The sequence below is a fragment of the Coturnix japonica genome, chromosome 2 (genome assembly GCF_001577835.2).
Source record: "Coturnix japonica isolate 7356 chromosome 2, Coturnix japonica 2.1, whole genome shotgun sequence".
Lineage (NCBI taxonomy): Eukaryota > Metazoa > Chordata > Aves > Galliformes > Phasianidae > Coturnix > Coturnix japonica.
Window position 1 is genome coordinate 49,583,584 of NC_029517.1, and position 20,730 is coordinate 49,604,313.

The 20,730-nt window shown below is 40.3% G+C and overlaps 1 protein-coding gene across 6 annotated transcripts in view; it reads left to right on the forward strand.

The window, feature by feature from the left end:
• Window positions 1–20,730, forward strand: part of COBL (cordon-bleu WH2 repeat protein) — a 146,357-nt gene that overhangs the window by 18,979 nt on the left and 106,648 nt on the right. For all 6 annotated transcript variants that reach the window (XM_032442450.1, XM_015854337.2, XM_015854336.1 and 3 more), the window contains exon 3: window positions 19,102–19,308. In XM_032442450.1, the coding sequence (XP_032298341.1) occupies window positions 19,102–19,308 (207 nt within the window). The remainder of the gene's footprint in view (window positions 1–19,101; window positions 19,309–20,730) is intronic.

Below are 20,730 nucleotides of genomic sequence, written 5' to 3' on the forward strand. Positions count from 1 at the left end.
GCATGCTCTGAGGAAGAAAAACCTTTTTTGCCAAGGTTGTTCTAACTGTAATAGAACATCAGTTGCTTTTCTAGAATAAAGTAAAATATATTAAAAACGTTCTTGATGATGGTTTAACCATTACCTCACTGTTGTCTGGGAATCCTTCTTTGAACATCTGTTGCTGTTCAGGACTTGCATGTTCTTCACATGCTGTGTCCTTTCTTAGTGAACTTGAATTGCAACAGCGACGTAGCTCTTGTAGCCATTAAAAACCATGGTGTTCAAGGCCAGGTTGGATGGGGCCCTGAGCATCCTGGTCTACTATTAAATATAGAGGTTGGCAGTCCTGCCTGTGGAGCTTGATGATCCCTGAGGTCCTTTCCAAGCCAAGCCATTCTTTGATTACTGCCTTTTGGAACTAATTTTTCAACAAGCCATCAGGGATCCTCAGTGTTCTAACTGCAGATCTTACTCATGCTCATATACAAAATGAAGTTATATATCAGTTTGTTAGAAGCTGATCCACTGTGCTGCTGTAGCTGGTGAGACCATTTTTAAAATCTTGAGCAGATATCGGATCTCTTCTACTAATCTGTTGTTCAGCTCCTCTGCTAGTGCTGTTTTTAGGCTTTTGTTACGTGCAAACCTAGCAGTAATGAGTGGGAAAGAGCAGTTTGGCTGTAGGTATCTTTAAGTACAGAAAATACTAATGGGCATGGAATTTTCCCCTCCATTAAATCTCATCTTAAAAGTCAAATCCTCTGTTAGTTTTGTGAGGTCATTTAAAGCTAGGAATTAGGACACTGACTTCAGTTCAACCATTGGTGCTGTCAGGATGTGCCACTATACAGCACAGAAGGCGAGTTTTAAGATACTTAGTCAAGAGTAAAAGTAGAGATGAGTATGTTGGTGTGAAAAACAAGCATGCAGAATAAATAATAGTTAAAAAGAAGCCAATAAAATACTACCTCGACATCTGAATGACTGTGCTTCATGCAATATTAAGCTTTTTTTTTTTTTTTTTCTTTCTTTGTGAGCTTTCCATGAAGGTACTGATAAATAGTCAGGAAGTAGGAATTAGAATATATCTGACAAGTCTTTTTAATTAATCAGTTTCTTATTCTGGATGCATAATCCCATTATATTGACTGTAAATAACCACTTCCGCTTTTCTTTCTTGCTTCACAATTGCATACTGTAAAGTAGTTACTGTATGTGCAGCAGTAGTAGAGACAGTGGTCTTTTTTTTGCACACAATGACTTGCTTGTGACACTGAAGATTAGCTTTCAGCAGATGACTGGAAAAAAGCACAGATACACTGGCTATCTGCAGTTCTGGGTTTCTCTGCCGACTTTTTTCAGCTGGGAGGCATGGCACTCTAACCATCCTCTGATAAGTCTGGCTGGGGCATTGCTTCTCATCTTAAAAAAGAATTGAAAACATAAAAGTGAGCAGTTTAAAACTGCGGACCAAGTTGCAATGTGACAGGTGTCCTAATTTAGCTAAGAAAATATTTGCAGGAGGTTAGGTTCAGAGAACCCCAACTCTTACTCCTCCTGTTTGGGTGAAACAACATCTGGTGGTTCGTGCATCAAATTCTTCTAATAGCCCTGCTGTTGTTTTTTGCTGGGAGCTGGGCACCTTGTTGCCTGCTCTTTTTCTTATTTTCCTCCTTAAGAAAATAACTTGTCTGCGATTTGCAGCCACTTAAAACAGGTACTGAAAATTTAAAATGTAGTCCTTATTAGTTTGTAGTTGTTACAGGAGTAAAGTGTGATGAGGGTGAGTGGTCCAGTAATAACATATCATGTTAACTAGGAAACATTTTTCAGAAGGCACATATTTTGTATTACTTGTTTCCCAGCTGGATCCTAGTTTGCACAAATACACCTTTCATACTCTTCTCCTTTCCGCTAATGCTGTCTGCCCCGAAGACGTGATTCATGTGCTATTAGTATGCTCTCCTAGGCTCTTGGGTTTGAGAAAGATAACATTGCTGTCATTGTATGTGGGGTTTGCTGTGCAATTTGGATATGATGATAAAAAATAAACCACTGATTTCCTGTTCCCTAAGTTATTAAATACTCATAACTATGCTTCATAGTAACTCTTTAGTTACATTTTAAACTGTTTAAATTCTATTTATGTTACTGTTATGACAACTGGAATCAGTTTTAAATTTCCATTCCTTAGACATTTTCCTTTATACAAAACCTATTAACTGTGTTTTATTTTCTTTAAATATGAATTTAAAAAAAGAAAAAAAAAAGTTTTGCATTTCACAGTTTGGGACACAGAAGTTTCTTTCAAAAATAAAGTTTAGTAATAGAATGTGTGCTAAAGAGATCCAAGGGAACTATTCTTGCACTGGTTAAATTAACCTAACGGACTTGTCTGTACAGTCGAGGTAGCGGAGATGCCTTTTGAGGTTTGAGTGAGTTCTCTGGTGATGGCATAACTCGTATAGTCTTATGAAAGTGAAGGGGATCCTTTTGGCTCTCATACTTGTTCTTCATCATGAGCAGTCAGAATTCAGCAGGTGGAAGAATGCCACAGGGCGTGGGAATTGCAGTTTGTGCTACCTGTTTTGCCTTGATCCAACACCTGAGGTCTTGCTGCATCCCAGAAGAGCTTCCCTGGCTGGCACATCTGCCTCCCTGGGCATTCTTTACTTCTGGACATGCTTTAAAGATTTAAAGATTCATTAAGAATACTCACCAACATCTAGAGACAAATGTGTAGTATCAATGTAAATAAACACCGTTTTATTTTCTCCGTCTCCTTTTCATAGCTCCCAAGAGAAGCATAACAAGTTTTAAGACTCTGAAAATAGAAACAAAGGTATAAGTGTAGAGGCACATTACTTGATGAGGCTTTACATGTTTTTATAGACAGCTGGCCATAGGAAACAATCCAGAATCTGTCTTCAGAAAGTGGTGTTTAAGCTGCTCTGAATCCCTGGAAAGGGTGCCAGGGTGTGAGTATGGCTGCAGGAATACGGTTGCATTACTAACAGTTACTGTAACTTTATTTTATGAGTTGCTTTTTTAAAACTGTGTTGGGTTTGAAGATCTTGAGTAGGAGTATCTGAATTTGGGTTGTTGCTTTGAAGACCATTACTATCAACTCTTCTGAGTGAGAAGTTAGTATCTTAAATCTTTATAATCCTTATAATCCTTATTTTACTGTCCTATGTATGCTAGCAAGCTAATGGAAAACTTGAAACAAAAATAATGAACTTGGGATTTTGTAGTTTTGAATATAGAGTCTGTCTGCAATTATTCAGATCTTTCACTACTTTCTTATACCTTAAGAGGAAGTTGGTTTAGAGTTTAATGTTTGACATTGAAGTAACATTTTTCTTGAGCTGGCTTTATGAAACGACTGTTAGAAGTTTATGAAAACTTCATTAAAGTTCATGAAGGTTTTGGTAGTTTGTTTAAATGAAGGCTAGCTTTCCAAGTTTAATAAAAGTTCGTCTGAAGGTATTCACAAATGATCACTTAGGAATAAAACATTTGTTTCACAGGTGTGCTAGATTTGAGTGTCAGAGGAAGAAATCGGGGCAAAAATGATACAAAACGTTATTTTCCTTGAAATAATCAGAGATTTCATGCTGGTAGTAAGTCTTGGTATGAGACCAGTCAAATCTCTAGGACAGAGTTAAGACTGAAGTCCTGTTGCCAAAATTCTGATCAAGAAGTGCTGGCCTTAGAGGAATTTGGCCATAGGTGAAGCTTCTTGTTGGCGTTTATAGAATCCTTAGAGTTGGATGGGACCTTAGAAGGTCTAGTCCATCTAGTCTAAGTCCCTTGCAACGAACAGGGACATCCACAGCTAGATCAGTCTGCTCAGAGCAGAGTCTTGAAATTCTCCAGGAGGACATGTGTGTGGGGGCACATTGCGGACTCACATTCAGCTTCCCATCCGTGGGTCCCCCCAGGTAGGTGGGGTTTCAACAGGGCTGCTCTCAATCCTTTCATTCCCCAGTTTGTATTGGTAATGCCTTGACCCTGGAACAAGATCTTATGCTAGAATTTTTTAAACTCGATGAGGTTCTCCTGGGCCCACTGCTCAAGCCTCTCTAGGTCTTTCTGGGTGGCATCCCAGCCCTCAAGCATGTCAACCGCACCCCACAGCTTGGTGTCATCAGCAAACTTGCTGAGGTGTACTTGACCCCACTGTTGATGTTGTTAATAAAGACGTCAAAAAGTAATTCTAACAAAGAGTCATGATTGACTTGTCTGTGCTTTCATAAAACACATACCACCCTTGGCATGGAATGAAGGTGGACTGGGTGACTCCCTGGGAGATGAGCTGGCTGTAAGAGATGCGCACTATTTTTACTGTGTAGAATTCTTGGTCTTGGCGTGAACATAGTTTTTAGTGGTGAGTGTTGATGCTGGCTGGCTTCAGCTGCTACAGCTGGTTTGTGTTTTTCTATAGTAGCGACTAGATTATCTAGCACATGCCTATTCAGACATAGCCTGCCACTTGTTCTGTTTGTGAGTCATATCAACCCACATGCTGCAGATTGGCCTGTTCATAGATCACTGGGCGCATCATCATGAAATCTTGTTTTCGTTGTCTTCTCTGTTTACAACTTGCTAAAGCTTTCTGCTCCCACAGTGTCTGAACACATTGGTTAATATTTGAGTTGTCAGAGAAGTAGACGCTAGGTGAGCTCATAGAAGTGGAGGGGTCTGCCTTGGGTTATGGAGGGATCTTGTAACAGGGACAGTGATATCCCATTGTACGTAAGAAATGGCAGATATGCAGCAGTGTGAGAGTAGTTGGGCAGGCACAGCAGGAATTGCTCTTGGCAGAGCTCTTAGTGCACTGAAGGGGCTGGCGGTGTGTGGAGGAGGACCCACAGTGGAATGTAGAAGAGTGAAGAGGAGGCGAGTGAGGAGAAAGGAGCGGCAGGAAGAGACTGCTCTTCCCAGCCCTGCGCTGCTGTCCCCTTACCTGGGGGATGATGCAAGGCCATGAGCCTGAGCACAGCCTGGCTGCTGCCTGTCAGATAGGCAGGTGGAAGACTCGCCTTTCCACTTAGACATGCAGGGCTCTGTACACATCCTTTAGAATACCCACCTCCAACTGCCATAATTTGTATATGGAAAATGGCAACCAGGGTACTTGGAAATACACTGCTGTGTTTGGTATAGCTGGAGTAGAAACAAATGAAGCCAGAGTAAGATTTCTGCTAACACTGGGTTTTTTTGTTGTTTTTTTGTTTTGTTTTTTTTTTTCCCTTCTTTTAACTTTAAAGATGTTTATGGGTTGTTAGAAATTCTCTTTTTATGGAAAAATACATAATTAAAATGCAAAAGCCTACTTTTTGCCTGCTTGGGTTAAGTTCATTAGTTCATTTGGGTAAGTTTGCTGATTGACAGGAGAGACCACTGACAGGTTAGAATAATTTATTTTTATGAAGAATTTTTATGTGTGCACTGATTCTTTACATTGGTATTACCTACTGAGTTCTTTCCAGTACTTCATTTTTTCCAGCAGAAATTAAAACCAGTAATATTCTATATACAGTTTTATCATGAACACCATGAGTATAGGGAATGTTCCTTTCTTTGTTTTAGTTTTCTTATCTCTTTCCAATGCCACATACTGCTACCAGCTATAAAGACATGGAAAGGGTGTGTGGAATTACTTTGTAAGCCCAACCCAGATACTTTCAATTGTTCAGACTCTTCCAAGTTTAAAAATAAGTGGTTAGATTTGTTATGTGACACCATTCATATATGTTTAATTTGACTGTCGTTTGCCAAGACTGCCAACATGCCAGCTATTGAGTGAAACATTAAGCTTTTAATTCGTTATTTATTTTGAAAGAAGCAGCAGAGATGAAATGAAATTCTCACTTTTTTTCTGCCTACTCCATCTCTGTGGATTGTATTCCTGCAATCAAGGAGATTGTGGTAAACTTTGCTTCTAACAGTTGTGTGGCAGCAAATGGAGTAAGGTTAATTTATTAAGTCTTTGCACACTGATGGAGATAAGACTGCTTGCAAGTAGTGTTTTGATTTGTGTGTGTTTGATGCACTTGAGGTGAACTTTTTGTTGCTGCTTATGTCATGCTGATGCTGTTGTTGTATGTCAGGAGGCATCTGCTTCCAGGAATTTTTATGCTGCCTCATACAAAAGCCAAGGTATATGATGTCTGATAGCAGAACATGCAGGTTTGACACTCATAGGCCAGGCAGAACTTCACTGTACTCTGTTCTCATATTTGTGGACTTTAAGGCTTTTGAAGTCGCATAGGAATGTTTTGGCATGTAATAGTCTACTAGGCCAAGGTGGGTAGGAAAGCAGTTCAGTCTGGCAGTTTCCTGAACACTACCAGCCTTCTGTGGCTGATCCTGCATGCTGGAACTGTGAGACCAAACTTGCTTGGAGGTCTGCGGCAATCTGCATCAGAAGCAGCATTCACTCCTGTAGAGCAGTGGGGGTCAACTGGCACAGACCTATTTCAGTGGATGTCTCTCATCTTTATTTAAAGTACTGTAGAGGACTCAGAATTGGATGGGCTTGTGAGTGAGCGGTGGGGTGAGGGCTGGTCATTCCTTGCCTTCCTGCCCCAGCACTGGGTTAATGATTCATACTCAGTGCATGCAATTAGCCACACATACTGCGACACACCCAGCTTTGCTGGGGAGCCAGCGGAAGTGTTTTCTCTGAGTCCTGGTAAGACACTGAAAACAAAAGGTAGGTTAGCGTAATGAATGCTACCAGTGTTTTCATTTAGTTTTGCGGGTACCAGAATCGTGTAGCAGTACCGTACCACCAGACTGTTAACCTCATTTGCTTAAGATTTGAAGTGTGCTGTTGTGATGACAGGGGCTGTCAAAATACTGAAGCAGAGTTCTTGTAATGGCGTGACGTAAGTAACCTCACCTTGTGACAGCAAAAATCAACCTCTTGAAGGTAGAAATTTGTGAGGGTAGAAAAAAAGTTGTTTCTTATATGTAAAACAGTAATTATTTGCAGCAGTTTGTACTATGAAAGGAGATGGGACAGAGGGAGGAGTTTTCATGCACGATTTTGCTTTGGCTTATACTTCAAAAATGACACTCAAACAACACTGTAAACAAGGTTTTATGCAGGAAGGAGGGGAAACTAGGCACGCTTTGTGTTTTAACCCACAAATAAAAGGCAGCATTTTTTCTGGAGGGTCTGCTAGACATCCTGGAGTTCTGTATTGCATGCTGAGCGATTTGGTCTGACTGTCATCAGCTTGGAATGCTGTCTTTAAATCTTTCATCCCCCTTCTTACCTTCTTCTCTCCTGTATTGAGTGAGGAGAATGTGTGACTCAGCTAGGAAGATGAATCCCTTTCACTTTTGTTTTGTTAGAATTCATCAGTGTTTCTCCTGCCCTGCAGTTTTGTTTGAGTGCCATTTGCATCAGGCTCAGCAGAAGAGATATCTCTGAAGGAAGTTTGCTCTGTAAGTTGTGCACAAAGTTTCACTTTGGAAAGGATGCTGGGTCTGTTTGCTGTCAAGAATTCTCGTCTCTTGTTGGGAAGAAGGGTGCCAACATCTGTCAAGTGAGCAGCTGCCAGGCCCTGGCCCGGGCAGTGCTGGCTCCACACTGGTAATTTCACCAATTATCACTATGCCACTGCCCTTCCTATTTCGGAGGGGTGACCAAAGAGGCTGTGGTGTAGCAGCTCCCACTTGATCTTGCGTCCTCAGATTTCCTTGACCTCTCTGTCCCATTTTAGAATCGGAAATGATACAAAGTCCGGGCAGTGATGTATGATGATAGATTTGATTGCATTTTTCATTAATGTTTTTTTCTTCATTTTTCTCCTTTTTTTTTTTTTTTTAATTTAACTTTTTTTTTTAGATACACTTGTTATGCGTGGTACTTCCAGTTTTCGATAAGATTTACTGAGGCATACAAGGAGTGTACCTTTGCAGATCTGACCAGGGCACCCAGGGCAATGCTGTGCAGCTGTTCCTGTTGTCTCAGGCTTCTCCCAGGTGCTGTTCTGCTCCTAGACCTGTCCTGGTGCTCCACAGCTGCATTCGGGCTGGGAAGTGTGATGCAGAGGAGACACTGAACTCTGCTGACGGGCTAGAAGCCTGGGTCTGCAGGGTCAGTTGCAAAACTCCCATTGACTTCACTGAGGTTGAGATCTCTCCCTTTCAGCTGTGTGGAGGAGGAAACGGTAGGCTCTCCTTTCCCTCTTATGTTTTTATTCAGCATTCCCAGGTGGCAGCTAGCATACAGGACAGGCACCCCTATTTTAGATTTTAACATGTTTATACAGAATTGTTTTTCTTTTAGTTAAATGGGCATGTGGAAAGAGAAGCCCAATATAAGAGCTTTTAAAAGAGTCATTGGGAAGTTATTGGCTAATAAAAAGAGGCTTTCTAATCACCTTGCTTGGAGGGTGCTTGGAAGCGGTCATCCAGTGCTTCAGAAGTGGAAATCCTCTTTTTCGTGGTTAAAAGACTAGCTCTTAATTCTTACACTTGTTGATATACATTTGACATATGCGTAGCTTATGCTGTTTCTAGTGTGACTTTGGCAGTTTACGTTTGTTATAAAGTAAGCCAATGTATCTTGAATCCTCTGTTGGTTTTGTGGGCTGTGTTGCATTTGCAGCTAGCTCAGGCATGTCTGTACAAACTTGCTGTCATTGCTGTGATGCCCCATCAGTACTTGCAGAACAGCCTTTGGCGTGTTTGCATTGGGTTATCTCTGAGTAGGATTTAAATCTCCTCAGTGGTAAATACCTTTGCTCTCCTAGTAGTGTTTCTCATTTATGATGTGCAGCATGTTTCCGTAGCTTCCAGTCTGCTCCTGGGGTTATTCAAGGTCTTCGTTTTGCTCAACAGAGTCCATAATGGCCAAGGTTCATGCCTGTCTCGTGTGCTGAGCCAGTGCATCACATCAGTAAAATATTCAGTATAATCAAATATTTGAACTATTAAATCTTAGGTCCCTTTTTGTTTTAAGACTGTAAGTGCTGCATGTGCCTATAGAATATGTTAAAAGGAGTTTTGAATGGAGACTGACTGAACAAATTGTTTTTGCTGACATTTAAAAGCATTAAAACATTTCTGTTCTTAATAGATCAAGATAAAACTTCAGAGCCCTGCTTTGCAGCCTGGGTGTTCTAAGTGTACTTATCATTAAGTGTGAACTTAGCATTTGCAGGTTTCTTGTTTTCTTGTTTTCAGTCAGGTTTTTTGTTTTTATACTGGTGTAGGCCTTCTGCACTGGACTTAAGGTTGGAGTAGAATTGATTACTTAAGTAAACCTAAATAAAACTTATTTGTAGAGTTAACAATAAAGTAACGAAAGGTATAGTTTCCTTTTAATAAAAATAATCTGGCTTCAATTCAAACTAATACTTTATTCCTATATCATTGGTAGTGACAGAATATCTTAAAACTGAAAGCAAAACTATTGTGGTTTTTTTCGTAAGAAAATTTATTAAGTAAATTATTACTGAGAAAATCATCTGAAGCACTGGGATTTCCTAGTAAAAGCAGTTGTGGCTTCCCATAAATATGGGGTCAGAAGCCAGTTAATACTGTTGTGTTGAAGTTGGGTATTTCTTTATCTCACTGACACTACATATTTGCATCATTAACATTTTTTGATATACTGATACATGTGATTTTCCTACTGTGTGATAGGGTGTGAATTAAGAATGAGTTATAAATGCTAATTAAGAAGATGATTAAAGGAGGAAGGAATGTATTAGTATCTTTATTTTTTACTCCTCTGCATATGAGTACAGGCTCTCACAGAAATACACTGTTCAACCTTGTAGGGGATTTAATCTGGCTATAGATAGAAACTGGTCAGCCTTGTAGTTCTAGCTCTGACTTCTGTGATTTTTTTAATTTATTTTTTGTTTCCTACAGAATTGGGGTTTACAGAATAATTTTAAATGAAAGGAGGCAGTTTCTTGCTTTTTATATACTGGACTGGGCAATGTAGTGTAAGCAGATTGTGTCTCCCTTCTTCTCTCCAGTTTGTCATCAGATCTGGACTTTAAATACATACTAACTGTGGGCACTGGATGTGGATGCAGCCTGCAACCTCCCCACTCCTAAAAATGTCATGTAAGGTCAGTGTAGTGAGGTGAAAACTCTGAGCATAAAGAGTACAGTCTAGTATACATCATCAGTTCCCTGCAAATACACATTGTAATTGTATCTCAAAATTGATTAAAAATCAAATCAAAATTGATTGCTACAGGAGAATTCATAAGTGTTGCTAGGCAATAAACCTTTCTATTTATTTACTTAAACGACCTTACTGAAAGTCATTATTGATAAGAAAAGATTAAGAAAGGACAGACACACTGAAATCTGTACAGCACCAGTAACTTCAGAAGACATACCTTAACTGTGGATTTGTGATCATGCCTCTGGTTTTTGTATTAGTGCCTGTAGTTTTTGACGTATCTAGAAACAAATTACCTTCTCACTGCTTTTCATTGGTTTGCTATTGGTAAGCATGGTGAATACTGCTGTAATTATTCAGTATTAATGAAACCTATCCAACATCACGTTTCCAGACTTCATAGTTTTGCTGGAGAGCTCAGGATGGCATTGTGGCACCAATCACAGGCAGCAAGATCAAAATTATTGCATCTTTGCAAAAAGCCAGCTGGCAGAAGGAGAAAGCACATTGGCAGGATGCACGTTTGCCCAGAACATGCAGAGGACACAGTGGTGATGTCAGCCCACTGAGAGATGCTTTTGGCTTTGTTTTCTTGCCAGCATATTCCCACAGGTGAGCCTGATGAGTAAGAATCCAGTTAGCTGGCATGCACCTGGCTACGTCTTCATGAACAGTGCTGAGAAAGCTCGCTAGTTGTCTCACCAGTTAATGATATTTTCATGCTGTAGTTTTCCCAGTTCAGCCACAGCAGTTGCCATCTGCAGGGAGCTCACAGTGCAGTGGTTGTCTGCGTGGTTGTAGCCCTTTTTCTGCAAAACCATGTACCCTTACAGCAGCCTGATGAAGATAGCAGAGCACCAGGGACAGGTAGAATATGTTTGCAGAAAAGCTTGGGTGTGCTGTAGTATAAGCAATGGCATCTTGGATGCCTCTTATTTGGGATCTTAATATGGACATTTTTCTAGCTTTTTATTATTGTCATTGTGCTTAACCATTATTGACGTAGAAATAGCGGTTATCTTTTTTTGTTTTTCCATTTTAAATCAGGCTGCTTTGTATCACATGAGTCATAGCTGAAGGTACTTGGTGTAATTTCACATGAGCATAAGCAATGTGTGATGGTTACCTCTGTGTTTTCTTGATTTTTACTTTCTGTTTTTTTGCTTGCTTGGAATGGAATTTGACTAATAGTTCAGTGGTTGGTAAGTGGGCAAATAAACAATGCAACTATGTGAGTAATGGAGGAAGACAAAGGTAATTGTGAGAATGGGACTAGAGAGTTGGTCACTGGTGCATTGAGTTCAGTTTTTCACTGGTTTCACTGCAGATCAATTCAGCTGCCACACACCGAAGACATAGATGATATCTCCAAAGTACCACAATACAGCTATTAGGCCAGACCTTGCAGTGCTTATTAGAGCACTGTTTTCGTTAACCGAAGCAGGCATCAACCCAGATGCCGGGATTTGGCTGCTTTTTAAAGGTTTTCACTGGGGCTTGTATATGTATTTTTTTTTTTTTCCGGAACTGGTACAGGTAGCTCTGTCAGGCTCCCTGGTGTGTCTTTGGCTCGTAGGTGTTATAAACACATGCAAGCTGCCGTATATAAATCCCACAAACTTGAGGATGACAGCCATACACTGGCAGTTTGGTCTCGCTTGGTCCTTGCCACTTGAGTGAAGAAGCATCAGTGAAATAGCCTAAGCCCTGGCGGGAGGGTGCAGCCTTCTTGTGCTGAGCAGTTGGCAGTACTCATGCTGTGGCCAAAGTTCTGCTGGTGAAGGTGCACCTCAGTCTCTTGTTGAAGTGGGATGGATCTGGGGAGACATCACTGGATGCAATTTCAGAGTAATCACTTTTGCTTGCACGTGTGAGACCAGAAAACTGCATCACAATGCATTTTCATGATTGATTTCTATTGCTTATGCCTGTGAAAAGGTTGAAACTGGAGCTGCAATACTAGGAACTACTTCTGTCAAACTGTGCATCATCCCAGCTGGATTTTTATTTGTATTTTCCTTTAATTTCACCCTCAGGCAAGCATGGCCATGTACTTAAACCCTGGTTCCTCCTCCACAGTGCTCTCACTCATCTTATTTCTTGGCCTTTTTTTTTTCTGGCATTAAAACTTTATTTTTAAGATACATAAAGCTTTAGGGTTTCTCATCAGTAGAATCTGATGGAAGATCAAAAATATAATTAAATGACTTTACTTTCTTTGCCAGGAACAAATTATTTTTTTCTTGTCTATTTTGGGTGACTTTATTGTGCCCTTAAGGAAACCATTTTCATCATATTTGTCAGTGTGAGCCATCCTTAAAAATGGAATGATCTTTTAAAAGTAATATGAAATTCAAATAAATGTTTGAAAAGAGGAGAGCATAAAAACAATTACACACCATAATGGCCAGTGAATTCAAAGTGAAGATTGTGTTTAGAACAAAAAAAAATATCTTAAATATGGGGAAATAAAGCATTATAGGCAACCTTAATTTTTTCCCAGAGCTTATCAACACATGAGTAATTTAGTTAATTAGATCTTAGTTGTTTAGCAAGTATAACATTTTTTCTAGTATTGTAAAACATTAGGAAATGTGAAATAATACTGGAAATAAGTTATTATTGAGAGTCACATATTTTAGACCTATAATTTATTTCTTTTGTCTGAAGCACTTAAAGGTGTTAACTATCTGTGTTGCACATATTAGGAGTCAGAATATCTTGTCTGTGACAGACTGAGTCAAGTTGAGAACGTATTTTGATTTTTTTCTCCAATAAATAGCAAACAGTAAACGTAGTCTAGTTAGTTGAAACATTACAGATGGCAAAGTGTATTGGAGCTCTAGATTGTGACATAGCACTGTCTGGATGAACTTCTGTAGTAGCTATGGGCATTTTCACAGTCCCTTTTCTTTCCTTGTTTCTATTCTACATCTTTGCAGGATTTGTTTAATTTTTGGTTTTTTTTTTTTTTTCTTTTCATCTTTATTTTTGGCTTTTTTGACTTTATTTTTTTCTAATGTGTTTTGTGTTTCCTTTGCCTTTGTGTTGCATTAGAATTTTTCTGAACTGCTGTGCTTGGATGCTGAAAAAATTCTACTTCGGCAGAGAGAACTTGGTTAAGTGTGGTTGAGGGGGTCTCCTTATCAGTCTGTGATCTAGGTTTGCTTTGCCACATGTGATGAAAAGTGAAATCATATCTGCTCTGCAAGCTAGATCACTAGGCAGGAGATCTTTCTGCTCTACTGGGTGTTTCTTGATAGTTTGAAGTATCATAGATGCAAAGAATCGTATAATGGCTTAGTTGTGAATAGACTTCAAAAGTCAACTAGTTCAGCCCCCCCTGCTATTTACAGTGGTTGCCGCCCACTAGATCAGGCTACCCAGAACACCATCCAACCTGGTCTCAGTGGGGTATCCACAGCTTCTCAGGGCAGTCTGTTCCAGTGCTTCTAACCAAAATCTCCCCCTTTTTAATTTAAAACCATTTCCCTTTGTCCTATTACTAGCTGTGTAAAAAGTCAATCTCCTTCCCTTTAAGTAAGGGAAGGCAACAAGGGGGTTTCCCCAAAGTCTTATCTTCTCCCAGCTGAACAAGTGTAGCTCCATCAGCCATTCTTCCTAAGAGAGGTGCTCCAGCTCTGATCATGTTTGTATCCCTCCTCAGGACCTGATCCAACACCTCCACATCTCTTGTGCTGGGTGCTCCAGACTAGGATGCAGTGTTCCATATCGAACCTCACAAGAGTAGAACAGAGGGAGACAATCCCCTTTCTCTCCTTTCTTCCCACTTGTCTTTTGATGCTGCCCAGGCTGTTGCTGGTCTTCTAGGCTGCAAGTGTGGCCTGCTGGCGTTTGTAAAGCTTTTCATCCATCAGGACTTCCAGTCTTCTCTGCAGGGATGCTTTCTGTGAGTTCATCTCCCAGTCTTCATATGTATCTGGGATTTTCCTTAACCAAGTGCAGCGCCTTGCACTTGACCTTTTTGAACTTCATTTGGTTGACATGGGCCCACTTTTCAGACCTGTCAGGGTTCCTCTGGATAGTGTCCCTTCTTTTATTTCTATTTTCTTTTTTTCTATTGTGTGAACTGCAATGCTCAGTTTGATATCATCAGTAATTTGCTGAGGGTACACACAATTCCACAGTCTTTGTTGATAAATATGTTGACGAGCACCAGACCCAAGATGAACCCCCTGGGGAACACCATTTGTGACCAACCTTCACCTGGGCATGGATCTGTTGATCACAACCCTCTGTCTGCAACCACCCAATTAACATTTTATTTTCCTGATAGTCTAGCCTTCAGACCCATATTTCTCCCATTTTGAGATAAGGATGTAGTGCAGGACCATGTCAAGAGGCTTTGCACAAGTCCTGGTAGATTGCATCACTTAACTTTCCTTTTTCCACTGGTGCCATCACTCCATCGTGGAAAGACATCAGATTTGTTGGACACAGACAGCTCTTCATGAAGCCATTCTGAATGTCTTGGATCACCTCTTTGTTTGCATGTACCTTAACATCTCTTCTGAGCATCTGTTTCACAATCTTTCCAGGCACAGAGGTAAGGATCGCCAGTCTGTAGTTTCTGGGTCTTTATTTCTCTATTTCTTCAAAATGGGAGCGATGTTTCCCTTTTTCCAGTCACCAGGGTTTTTCCCTGACAGCTGCAGCTTTTCAAATAAGATGAAGAGTGGCTTGTCAACCACATCAGCCAGTTCCTTCCAGACCCTGGAATACATATCATCTAGCCCTGCAGACTTGTACATATTTAGCCTTATGAGGTGATCTCAGACTTTCTCTGCATTTATTGTGGGGGGGATTTCATTCCCCAACCCCACCAAGCGATTCATGGATATGAGATGTGTACGAAGCCTGACTGCCAGTGAAGACTGATGCAAAGAAGTAGTTGAGTACCTCAGAATTCTCCACGTTGGTTGAAGACAGTTCTCTCTTTTATCAGAGGGATCCATTTTCCTTCATCTGTCTTTTATAACCAATGTGTCTAGATAATCTCTTACTATTTTTCACCTCCCTTGCAGAGTTCAGTTTCATCTGTGCCTTGGCTTTCCTGAAGTATGAGGTACATCTCATAATTCATGTGAATGTAGGAGTGAAGTCACCTGAAAGTCAAGACAGTAAAATCACCTTTCTTTCTTTTAATTTTCCTTATCTGAAGAATTACAATCTCTGCATAGCATTGGCATTATTGCCATGAAACTCCCTGAACCAATTTGGTTTGAGAGAGAGAACATGCTTTTTCAGCATGAGATTGTAAAGTCAAGGTTGGATCTTGTTGCTTTATAGTTATATATTAATAAAGTATAGGTCCAAAGGGCTTGTGTTGCCTTGTCTTGAATTCCTTAATCTGGTGAAACATTTCTTCGTTTCTGTTGCTTTTCTTCTGCAGGGTGAACAACAGCTAAGCTGGCTGTTGCTCTCTTTGGTGGTTGTTTCTTCTTTCCTGTTTTGGGAAGCCTGATGCTATTGCTGAGAACGGTACTGGTAGGTTGTCTGTCTGTTCTGCCTGGTTATTTCATGACAACGTGCATTTTGTCAGCTCTGAAGAAAATGAAATGAGCTATGCCATTACTCATTAAAAGTCACTGTGTATTTGTTTTAGGATCAGCTTCTTGTTATGGCTTTGTCTGTTCGGGTCGAAATGCAGGCAGTGGTTGTGACCCTGAGTGAATCAGAGGTGAGAAGTGTTCTTGCTTCTGAGTGCAGCAGCTGGCTAATGGCATCCAGTGGCTTATCAGGTATCTCAGTATCAGCCACAGGGAAAGTGTTTGTGAATGAAATTTGTTGTTGAGCTAAGTTCAGTTTGAATCTGTCTCATGCTAAGGTATGCAGCTTCTTTTATTTTTTGTTACTACTTCTGGCATATAGTGTTTGTAACATGGAAAGTAGATATGTTTAAAACAAGCTTTTAATTCATTCTTTTCAGTACATTTTAATGTTGTATTGTACTTTGTGAGGATCATGGCTTTGACAGAGGAAAGTGAGTTGGGAAGCAGACGCTTGGAGATCTGAGGAAGAGCTCAGGTTCTCCTTCCTAGACTGGCTCATTGAGCTGCTTTTTGTGGCAGAGATGACTCAAAAAGGTGGCTGGGATGTGCAGATCTGTGCCACGGATCACAATTCAGATGTGAACAGAACACTGGAACAGGCTGCTCTGAGAGGCTGTGAGGTCTTCTTCTCTGGAGACATTCAAAATCTTTCCTGAATGTGTTCCTGTGTGAACTAATCTAGGTGTTCCTGTTCCAGCAGGGAGATTGGATTGGATGATCTTTCGAGGTCCCTTTCCATTCCTGACGTTCTGTGATTTGGTGAGCTTGAAAGGAACCTGCTTCCACTGGAACAGCCAAATCTGTCACCTGGGGAAGTGTTGGAAAGCAGTTATACTGTTTCAGGAGAAAGTTCAAATGAGGTCACCTGAGCTGTTGCTGGGTTAACAGTGGGAATGCTTCCTGAATTCCTTTTTACCATTTCTGTGAAGGAAACGGGTGTGTACTGTCCTTCCTGAGCTAAAGACAAGAAGGGCTGTAGCATGTAAAAGACTCTGACTGCTCAGTGCCAAAACCAATACTCAGTGTTACATGGAGGCAAAGTGAGCATCACTGGTCAGTGTGCAACTGCATCTTTTGGTGGTTCTGACTCCTGATTTACACCTGCAAGAGCAGCATTGTGCAAGGTCTGTAACTACACTACAGCACTGTGTATAACGAAGACTTAAGAAGCGACCAAGTAAAAATCACGCTCCCATTTCAGAGCTATAAATTGGTGTTAAGATGTCAGGCCTTGTTTGTTCAGTCAGAAGACTTTGCACCTTTATGTTACTGTGAAGAAATAATACTGACACAGCAGAATCCAAACTCATTCCCAGCTTTTTCATCAGCTTCAAAATTAAGTCATTTTTCCCTTCTCCACTGACACTTTGAGTCTCTTTGGCTTCAGCCAATTTGAGTTTTGTGCTTTTTCCTGTATTTCCCAGTTTGCTGTGAGGTCTGGAATTGACAAGTCCAGGTAAACCATAATTAAACCAACCAGCTGGGCCAGGCTTTGGACACCTGCTGCTGCTGTTATTCCTGCCTCTGTGGTAACTGTCAGCAGTGCTGTGCTGGAGATTGTCCCTGACATCATAGGGAAGCATTAAAAACCAGAAACGAGCTTTGCTTTGAAATGATTTTGTGCAAAGCTGTGTATAAGCTACTCACATTGATGCAGCTGGTGATGTGAAGGGCAGGAGTTATGTAGTGTGTAAACTGATCTGAAGTCTTTCAGTGTTGTATGTGTTAAGCTGAGTAATATTAATGACTTCATTGGCAAGAAACAAATTTATGCAAAACCCCCATGTCTCTCACCACCTGCTTACAAACAACTGTAGCTGGGCATAAAAGGATTTGAGCATAAGACAAACCCAGTTTATTTATTTTTATTCTTCTCTGTAGACAAGTAAATAAATTAGAAGTTTGGTTCAGGAAGGTATGAAAAGCCAATGTAATTTGCCACACGGTAATACCTTGAACTTCTTATCACCTCCATGACAGGAGAGTGGAAGCTGCAAGTTAGTAGTTGATGGCCTGCATGACTCATTGGGTGTGTGTTGGATAAAAAGGGAATGTTCAGAGAAAATGTCTCATAGGAAAAAAAAAAAAAAAAAAAAGAAAGAAAGAAAGAAATGTTGCATGGTAGTAAGGATGGCAGTAAATCTCCCTGCTTATTTGTAGGGAAAGCTATTTATTTTGCACATAGGAGATGAATGGAAGAATCAGCATCTTCATCAGTATCCTGATGAAGACACTGTAAGATTTTTGAAATTTGTTTTCTCTTGGCCACACTTTTGCCTTTGTCTGATTGAACTCTAAACCTTGCAGTCTTAGAGTACTTCTGTGTTCTTCTTTACTGAGTCTGTTATGTTCTTTGCTGAATGAAAATGATATGTAGAACCATAAAGTATGCTCTTCTTGCCACCCTAAAGGCAGACAGATTAAAAAAATCAGTCAGTAAGCTTGAGTAATAATTTCTCAGTAAATATTTTACTGCTTTTTTCCATCTGTTGCACCGAAATCTGTCTTAAATTAGGCATAAATCAGTAGAAGTGACAGATATTAATCATCAGAATAATTTATCTTAAACATGTGCTTGGTATGGGGCCAGCTATTCAGAAGTTAACAGCATGAAGCAGTTGCTTATCTACCACGCTGCTTGCCAGTAAAGGAGACTTGGAGTCTGTGGCAGTTTTATCTTATTGCAAATTATGTGGCGTGGTCAGTGCAAGCTGATGTCGCTTTTCTGTATGTAGCTCACAGCGTGTAGGCCTTTGCTGGAGAATGAGCTCTCCTCAGGCTGCTTTTGAAGAGCTGTAGTCTCTTCTGTGTTGGGAGGTAAGAAGTAGTATCGTTTGGGTTTGACTTTCGCATGGCCCTTTCGTGTGAAGTACAGTGAGCCAAATTTAATACTACTCACTAAGACAAACAACTTTTCAACTAGAATAGTGCTGTGGAACCCAAACACTGCTGAATCAAAGTTCATCCTAGCTCCACTCCTGCTGCTCTGACTTGGAAGCATTTATTTACATGAATACTGCTGTGTTTTGAATCAGGTCTGTACTGGACCCAGTTCTGATTCTCTCTTCATAGAAATGTGCTTTGTACTTGACAGAAGGATGATTATTTTCATATCCTAATTATGGAACTGACTCTTACCTTGGGGCATGGAAAGCAAGCAGTAGGAGTGCATGCATCATTAAAAAATCCGTGCATTTTGAGAGAGAAAGTAAAAAATAAAATGCAGCTCCATTGAAGAGTTTTGTGGTGAAGAAAAATGGCCTTTGTTGTAGGAACTTTTAGAAACGATCTGAGATTATGACTGAAAGGATGTATTTTCTCATTAATGCATATTTTAATTTGCTCATGGAAATTTTTTTTTTCTTGTCTTTTTATCTTAAGGAGAAGAATGAAAGCTCGTGCTCCTCCTCCACCAAACCAGCCTTCTGCAGCCAGTAGAATTCACAGTGAGCACAAGACACCTGAAGAGACAGCTGTAATTTCTGATCAGAACCTTGTGAGCATGAAGGAGAATATGATAAATAGAATGGTGGACTTCACAGTAATTTTACCCAGTGGGGTGGAACAGAAGAGCACTGTGCAAGGAAGGTAAGGCTTTGATTAGCTTCCTCATTTCACAGCCCTCCATTCCCAGTTGGATAATTAACGACATTTGTGTCTCCCTTTCTAGGTTGACAAAGTTCCTCTGTCATGCTTCTTCTTACATTTTAGGGAGCTGCTGTACTAGAAAGTCCTGAAACCCATATTTAAAGGACTCCTTTTTATGAGAAAGGAAAGAACTAGTAGTTGTGTCACTGTATTTTTTGTGAGCAACCCTCAGCATATGTATGTGCCCGTGTCTTCTAATGCAGGGCTGCTGGGCTAGGCTTAGGCTGTGATGAGTTATCTTCAAATACAGAGGTGCTGGTGTAATGCTGCTGGCAAGCAGCATTTGTCAAGAAATGGGATCAGAAAACGAGTGTTTCAACAAATTTGGAGATCTTCCTTTCACAAATATATCACATTTCCATAGGTAGCAAATCATCTGCTTGTTTTTCGAAAATGTTTTCTTTACAAAGACATGTTGGATTTGCTATGGAAAGAGGTTCTCCTTGTCCTTAGGTACTACCAAGGTCAGATACCAGATTAGGAGAGTGTATAGTTGCCTGCTGATAAATCTGAGTCTGTGCTTATTTTACAACTGTAAACTATGTAAGTTTATCTGCTTTCCTGTAAAACTTTATCTTGGTGTGATATAGCTGTCTGTTCTGACTGTTCGTTGATTAGTGTATTGTGATGGTGGAGGAGGAGGTATGCAATGGCCGATAGTTTCTGGTACTTTGTTCTTCACTCTGATTTCTTGCTGAAATTAGTGTTTGCTTAGCCATACTAAGGAGGCTAGTGCTAGCAGTAACTTCTGTGACCCTAAAGCCAGAGTGATACTGAAGGTCTGAAAGGAAAGAGTGCCCATCAGAGCTTTTTGGTTATACATTTAGTGGGTGAAATTTTATGGTAAAGGCTTGGATTTAATGAGGGAAAGAAGTGGGCAGGTCTAGAAACTAGGACAGGAAATTAAATTCATAGACTATGAGGTAGCAAAATATAAAACTAGTGTTTCATTGGCAAATGCAGGCATTTGGAGAGCTAACAAGAGGGTAGTCGTAGAATGGTTTGGGTTGGAAGGGATCTTTAATCTTTCTGCAGTGTTTTGTATAGAGATCAATGCTGAATGAGTACAATATTTTGTTTTTCCCTCAGAAAACAACAACAAAACAACAAAGACCAGCCACTCCAAGATCATTACTTGAGCAGTGTTTCAGTGGGATCTTTTGAATAACATGCAAGTTAGAGGAGAAAAGGATAAAGGGAGAATGTACAATAAATAGTCTGTGTTAGGTGCTTCTTCTTGCCTCCATTTCTTCTCTTGTGCTGAAGTCTCTTGGTTATTGCCGTCTATAGTTTGTGGACTGAAACCTTGAGATGAGTGTTAAAATTAAACTTTAGATATTTCATCAGGGCTGTTCCTCTGGT